This window comes from Triticum aestivum, chromosome 2A, assembly GCF_018294505.1.
Source record: "Triticum aestivum cultivar Chinese Spring chromosome 2A, IWGSC CS RefSeq v2.1, whole genome shotgun sequence".
NCBI classification, from domain to species: domain Eukaryota; kingdom Viridiplantae; phylum Streptophyta; class Magnoliopsida; order Poales; family Poaceae; genus Triticum; species Triticum aestivum.
The window spans coordinates 281,801,639-281,809,255 of record NC_057797.1 but is presented as its reverse complement, the minus strand read 5'-3'; the positions used below and the strand labels follow the sequence as shown (position 1 = coordinate 281,809,255).

At 46.3% G+C, this 7,617-nt stretch overlaps 1 protein-coding gene across 1 annotated transcript; it reads right to left on the bottom strand.

The window, feature by feature from the left end:
* Positions 1 to 1,567: 1,567 nt before the first annotated feature.
* LOC123185226 (protein ALTERED XYLOGLUCAN 4) lies at positions 1,568 to 6,152 on the bottom strand. Its single transcript, XM_044597186.1, has 2 exons — positions 5,476 to 6,152; positions 1,568 to 1,849 (listed from the first exon to the last, which is right to left on the bottom strand). Exons 1-2 carry the CDS (start codon positions 6,042 to 6,044, stop codon positions 1,834 to 1,836), a joined length of 585 nt encoding a protein of 194 aa, XP_044453121.1. The 5' UTR covers positions 6,045 to 6,152; the 3' UTR covers positions 1,568 to 1,833.
* Positions 6,153 to 7,617: the final 1,465 nt, after the last annotated feature.

Below are 7,617 nucleotides of genomic sequence, written 5' to 3'. Positions count from 1 at the left end.
AGGTTTTGTATACAGCATAGCATACCTGATATAACCTATGGTTGAGGCATAGCGAATGACTTCCATTTTCTCTCTATCTTCCGCACCGGTCGGGCATTGAGTCTGACTCAACTTCACACCTTGTAACATAGGCAAGAATCCTTTCTTTGACTGGTCCATTTTGAACTTCTTCAAAACTTTATCAAGGTATGTGCTTTGTGAAAGTCCAAATAAGTGTCTTGATCTATCTCTATAGATCTTGATGCCCAATATATAAGCAGCTTCACAGAGGTCTTTCATTGAAAGACTTTCATTCAAGTATCTTTTTATGCTATCTAGAAATTCTATATCATTTCCAATCAGCAATTTGTCATCCACATATAATATTAGAAATTCTACAGAGCTCCCACTCACTTTCTTGTAAACATAGGCTTCTCCGAATGTTTGTATAAAACCATATGCTTTGATCACCTCATCAAAGCGTATATTCCAACTCCGAGATGCTTACACCAGTCCATAGATGGATCACTAGAGCTTGCACACTTTGTTAGCACCTTCAGGATCGACAAAACCTTCTGGTTGCATCATATACAACTCTTCCTTAAGAAATCCATTAAGGAATGCAGTTTTGATGTCCATTTGCCAGATTTCATAATCATAAAATGTGGTAATTGCTAACAAGATTCGGACAGGCTTAAGAATCACTACGGATGAGAAAGTCTCATCGTAGTCAACTCCTTGAACTTGTCGAAAATCTTTCATGACAATCGAGCTTTGTAGACAGTAACATTACCATCAATGTCAGTCTTCTTCTTGAAGATCGATTTATTCTCTATGGCTCGCCGATCATCGGGCAAGTCAACCAAAGTCCACACTTTGTTCTCATACATGGATCCTATCTTTCATGGCCTCAAGCCATTTATCGGAATCTGGGCTCATCATAGCTTCTTCATAGTTCGTAGGTTCGTCATGGTCTAGTAACATGACTTCTAGAACAGGGTTACCATACAACTCTGGTGTGGAACGTGCTCTGGTTGACCTATGAGGTTCGGTAGTAAATTGATCTGAAGTTTCATGATCATCATCATTAGCCTCCTCTCTATTTGGTGTAGGCATCATGGGAATGGTTTTCTATGATGAGCTATTTTCTAGTTCGAGAGAAGGTACAATTACCTCATCAAGTACTACTTTCCTCCCACTCACTTCTTTCGAGAGAAACTCCTTCTCTAGAAAGTTTTTAGTCTTGGCAACAAATATCTTGCCTTCGGATTTGTGGTAGAAACTGTACCCAATTGTTTCCTTAGGGTATCCTATGAAGACGCACTTCTCCAATTTGGGTTCGAGCTTATCGGGCCGAAGCTTTTTCACATATAAGCATCGCAACCCCAAACTTTAAGAAGTGATAGCTTATATTTCTTGCCAAACCACAGTTCATACGGTGTCGTCTCAATGGATTTAGACGGTGCCCTATTTAACGTGAAAGCAGTTGTCTCTAATGCATTGTCGCACCCAAGATGCGATTCTATCCCAATCACGAGATGACATGCTCGGGGCACAATCGCATTTTGGGTGCATAACAAGGTGGATATCATTACAACATACCATGTATTGAATAGATGAGAATACAATATAAAGGCTTACACTCGCCACAAGTTACAACATTCATACAACAATACATCAATAGATAGCAACCATCATACAGAAGAGCAGGATCCTACTACGGATGAAATCAAACGAAAAAGGAGAACGATATCCACCCTACTAATCCCAGGCTCCCCCACCAGGAACATATCCCTTGGTCAAAGAAGGAGAACTCCAAACAAGCAAGCATCACACTTGTGTCAGATCATCGCATTACCTGTACCTGCAACTGTTGTTGTAGTAATCTGTGAGCCATGAGGACTCAGCAATCCCATTACCATGGGTATCAAGACTAGCAAAGGTTAATGGGTATGGAAAAGGATAAGTGGTGAGGTTGCAGCAAGCGGCTAAGCATGTATGATGGCTAACATACGGGTACAAGAGTAAGATGAGAAACTATGCAAACGGTCGTAAACTATTAATGATCAATAAGTGATCCTGAACTACTTACGTTCAAACATAACCCAACCGTGTTCTCCTCTCGAACTTCCCTGAAAAGAGACAATCACGGTTACGCACGCGGTTGGTGTATTTTATTGAATTTACTTCAAGTTTACTACAACCGGATATTAACAAATTCCCATCTGCCACATAATCACGGGCACGACTCTCGAAAGTTTAAACCCTGCAGGGGTGTCCCAACATAGCCCATGACAAGCTCAAGATCCGCGGAGACAATCCTTCATCACGGGACCCTCCGATCGGACTCGGAATCCCGGTGCACAAGACATTTCGACAATGGTAAAGCAAGTCCAGCAAGACCTCCCGGCGTGCCGACACCCTGATAGTAGCCACGCGTATCTCGTCTCGAGTCATAACCGGATTGTCCAAACTTCTGGTAGGCCAATCATAGAGTTGCCCCTGGCGGCCATCGGCAGTTGACAGGTTGGACCAACACTCATGAGGAGCACTGGCCTGGGGGGGTTGATTAAGAGACCTCGGGGGCCGGTAGGTCCCTATGCAAGTTTTTAGTTGTTATTAGGCAAATGGTAAAACCAATGTTGGGCCTTGCTGGAAGAGTTTTATTCAAAGCGAACTGTCAAGAGGGGCCCATAAACCCTCACCATGTTAGCGACGCAAAATCACGGAACATAACACCGGTATGACGAAAACTAAGGCGGCAAGAGTGGAACAAAACACCAGGCAAAAGGCCGAGCCTTCCACCCTTTACCAAGTATATAGATGCATTAATTAAATAAGAGATATTGTGATATCCCATGATATCCATGATATCCATGTCCCAACATGGAACAACCTGCAACTGCACCTGCAACTAGCAACGCTATAAGAGGGGCTGAGCAAAGCGGTAACATAGCCAAACAACGGTTTGCTAGGAAGGGTGAAAAGGCTAGAGGCTATCATGGCAATTTGGGAGGCTTGATAAACAAGTGGTAGGTAGCACGACATAACGATGGCATCGAGATAACTAGCACAACAAATATAGTAGTGAGATCCAAGGTGACCGTCATCTTGCCTGAAATCCCGCTAGGAAGAAGAACGAGTCCATGAAGTAGACGAACCAACGTAGTCGAACGGGTCCTCACAATCGCAACGTAACCGGAACTAACAAGGAGAAGCGCAACCGGGAAGAAGCAAGCGACATAGTAAACCAACAAGCATAAACAGGATGTACAATCAAGTATGATGCATATCCATTTAATGAGGCATGGCATGGCAAAGTGCAGCAAACAATACTACAAATTAAGTGGAGCTCAATATGCAACGAGTTGCATATTGACGAAACACCACATTCAAATATTTTGTTCACTCTTGTTTATGTACCCAACAATATTAAATGTTGTTAAATATGGCAAAAGGTGAAGCATTTGTAAACTACACATCTAGGCAAGTTTAAATGAGGCCGGAATAACAAACAACAAGTGTGAAAAATCCCCATGTGCATATTTTGGTTATGGTACTGTTCTGCCCTATATAGAATTTTAGAGTTATTAAACATGCAAAGTAATGCCACCATGTTAATCCATGCATTTTTCTACCCCATTTACATATATAGTTTATTAGAGTCGGAGCTACGGTTATTTAGTTATGAAATAAACCATTTTAGCATGTCATTTATGCACAAAAAATGCATACATCAATTTAAACATTTTTAACATGGATGAAAGTGGAAAATTTTGAAAGTACATGAAATTCTAAGCATTTTACGTATAAAGATTGTCTAATTTGGATGCATGGTTGGTGAGATATTAAATGCATGAACAACAGGGGGCAAATTGTAAATATGCAGTTCCTGGACAAAATAGCTAAATTCGTTCTGCGAAAAAACATGAATCGGGCTGAAATTGAACAGTGCATTGAGGCAGTTGGGCTGCTCACCATGGGCCATTGGCCCGTTCGGTGGAGGAGGTAGGCCGGTTGAGGAGGCCCTAGCTGGGCGGGACATGGGGAGGCCTGGCATGGCATTGGATCGATCGATCCAGAGGCCGAGCGCGAGACTGGGACTTGGTGCGGTGGTTAACACAGGAAGCAGGGGAGGCCGAGCCGCCATGGCAGGGCCAGACGCTGCGGAAGCTTGCTGACAAGGGCCGAGGCGGATGCAGGCGAGGACGACGCCGACGAGCTCCATGGCCATGACGGACGCGGAACTTGAGGAGCTTGGTGCGGGAGGCAAAACAGGGGAGGTCCAGTGGGGGACGTAGCGTAGGCGAGGCTCCAGGCAGCGGTCGGTGGCTTCGGCCCCCATCCATGGCTAGAATCTTCTATGGGGGAACGCGGGGAGAGAGAGACTCGGTGAGTGAGAGAGAGAACCAAGGGAAAGGAGACAAAGGAGAGGCAGGGCATGGCGACGGCCTGTGGCTCACCAGAGCTTGCCGGCGACGCGAGGTGGTTGGGGAGGCGGTCACGCAGGCGTGGGGATGCTCGGGGTTGTGCTGCTGCTCGCGCGTGAGGAGGCTGGGGTGCGGGAGCGGCCTGGTTCGCGGACCGTCGGTGGTGCAGCTCGCCGGGGACGGCGGCAGATGAACTGGAGTTGCGGCATGGGGCTTGAGCAGTGGTTGTAGTGGAGATCGAGCATGAGTGGCTCCTCGAAGCAGGAGGAAGGCGTGCGGGAAGGGGAGGACAGGGAGCTGGAGGTGTTGCGGGAGAGGTGGGCGCACGGGCAGAGGAGCTTGGGCTTCTGTAGGATTTGGGCAGCGGCAGTGGTTGGACAGGAGGAGAAAACAAGGAGAAGGTGGAGGCTGCAATTGGTCTCGGGTGGAACTGGATCGGGATGATCCCGAGGCAGAGAAGGCAGGTAGGTCGCGGCGGGTAGGAGGATGGATGGAACATCTCCCTTAGAAATGAGGTAATAGCACTCCAGGTATCCTAACTTGCACACAATGTGATGATTCAGTCTCAAACTTGCAAAACTTGACTCCACCATACCCCAACTTGCACCTCATGTGATGATTTAGTCCCAGGCCAATCACAGCTCGACAATTGGCAGCCAGGTGGCTGGACCGGTCAACGCACGCACTTTTGCAGAACCCCCCTACCGTTTTCTTTAATCAACCCGCACGCACTTTTGCAGAAAAATATAGATTTCTCATTGTTGATCTTTCGCTGCCCTTTGGTTCAGCAGGTCAATCCCACTCATTTTGCCATCTCATATATGATTTGTTCCATTGCTAGTATCATGCATCCTTTGGTTTCAGCTAGAGACCAAGCTAAGATTTTAATTCCCTTGTATTCAATAAAACTCTTTCCATTTACTCCCCAAGAGTTCAGTTTCAAATTTTGCAACACTAACACAGAGCATGTAGGTACTATATAGTTTCAGGCATGCTTCATTTTTTTGGTTGTTGGCATGAATGAGCAAAACCGAGCTGGTGGTGGATGTAACAAAGCCAGACATACCTTGGAAGATCACATCCATCGGGCTGCCATCTCCAATACTGGTACCTGGTGTCATTCCGGCCATACTTCTCACAGGCGACCTCGTCGAAGATGAAGGAGCAGTTGAGGCCAGAGTAGAGCGGCTGGGAGGCGTTGTCATACACCCACCGCCCCACGGACCAGTTGCACTCCTTGCCGGAGCCCCTCACGGCCTTGCCCATGAGCTCGTCCGTCCACTGCACCTGCGCCTCGTGGCACCCAGCCGCGGCCATCTTCACCTCCTGGTGCTGGTGCTGCACTGCCAGCTGCACCTGCGACTCGTGGCCGTGGTCGAACAGCAGGGAGACGATGCTGACGACGATGAAGAAGGCGACGAGGGAGCTCACCACGCCCCGCAGGCCGGCGACAGGGGACGGCGAGGACGTCGCCGTCGTCATCTTGTTGTGGGTGACCTGCTCCGGCTTCATTTTCTCTGGTGAATCGGCTGTGGCGCTGTCCCCTCTATTATTGTAATGGGGGCACTCCTTCCCATGTCTAGTGTTGCACAAGCAAACGTGAATGCTGACCCTTGGGCTAACCTTCATCATCATCGATCACCCTGACCGCCTGCCTGCAGTGCAACCTCCTGTAAGCTAACTCAGAGGTATAAGAATGTGCAACAGGTTGCTACTGGCACTGAAAGTTTGAGGCTGAAATGAAGTTGCAAGAGAAGTGACAATGGGTGATGTTTGTAAGTTTGGTCTACCCAGCTCTGAATTTGCAGATGATTTTATATGTCAGGCTCATGGTCACTCCACGCATGTGCTCTGCCAGTGTCCATAATGTAAGGCGGTGTACAGGGAAAGAAGTCTTTTGCATTAATTGCTTTGTTCCTCACCTAATTAGCATTCAGAATAAGCTAATGCAAAATCCACTGGTATAGAGGCCCCCTAATTGTGAAGTCTAGTACGATCATTTCAAAATGGCATTCATAATTCTCTATTAGTTGATGTAGTACTAGTAGTGCTAAACAACCTTAACTGGTACGGTCACATCACTATATATGTATATTTACATCAATATATTCATCAATCGAAGTTTATCTAGTACTTATCTGTTACTGCCGTCTACTACTTAAGTAGTATTTTTTGATCAGTCAACACATCCTAACGTGTGTTAATGAGTGGGATTTAATTCAGGTGAAGGTGCATGCGGGTTGATTAAAGAAAATGGTAGGGGGGTTTCTGCAAAAGTGCGTGCGCTGACCGGTCCAGCCACCTGGCTGCCAATTGTCGAGTTGTGATTGTTCTGGGACTAAATCATCACATGAGGTGCAAGTTGGGGTATGGTGGAGTCAACTTTTGCAAGTTTGGGACTGAATCATCACATTGTGTGCAAGTTAGGGTACCTGGGGGTGCTATTACCTCCTTAGAAATTAGGGTTGCCCACTATTTATAGCAAATGGGTTTTAGGCTAGGGGCTAATCGGACCCTTCTATCATAATCGAACGACTGAGAAAAGTAGGTTAGGTAGACCAAGTAAGAAACCGAAAATGCTTAGGGATGTTTGGGGATGATCCCAATCCATCGGAAACAATATCACGGTTTGGGATCGGAGCAGTTTCAGATGCGCACGCGAGGGGTCATGTGCACTGTACAGAGAGACTCCGGTTTAGGCAAGAGGGAAAAAAAAGAACAAGGTTGGTCTTGGAACGGTCAACGAAGGCAAAGCAGTCCGAGGGAAGGTGATGAAGGCAAAAGGAGAAACGTCAATGACGAACGAATGTAAGTTTTTTAAAATATGACGGCAATGGACTGCCGATGCAAATGCGGATGATGCCATGATGAATGCAAAAAACAAATAAATAACCGAGCTGACACACAAAACATGGAAGGTATCTCGAGCATCGATCTCGGGTCGTTACAACTCTCCTCCACTGACAAGAGATCTCGCCCCGAGATCTAGGGATGCCACTAGAGAACAGCGGAAGAGGAAGAGGTAAAACAAAGTTGGTTCTTTGACAAACGAGTGAAACCACGAACCTTGAGAGGTTGAACAAATTGAAAGAAAGAATACAGTGGAGATGAATGGTATTGCAAACACTCTGTTAGCAAAGAGGAACAAGGAATACGACAAGAACCAAGAGCTCAAGGAACAATATTGACTTTGAAACCACTACGATTA

What these genes read in the sequence shown, in the direction of transcription:
- LOC123185226 (XM_044597186.1), bottom strand. Translation starts at nt 6,044, where the DNA reads ATGATGATGAAGGTTAGCCCAAGGGTCAGCATTCACGTTTGCTTGTGC.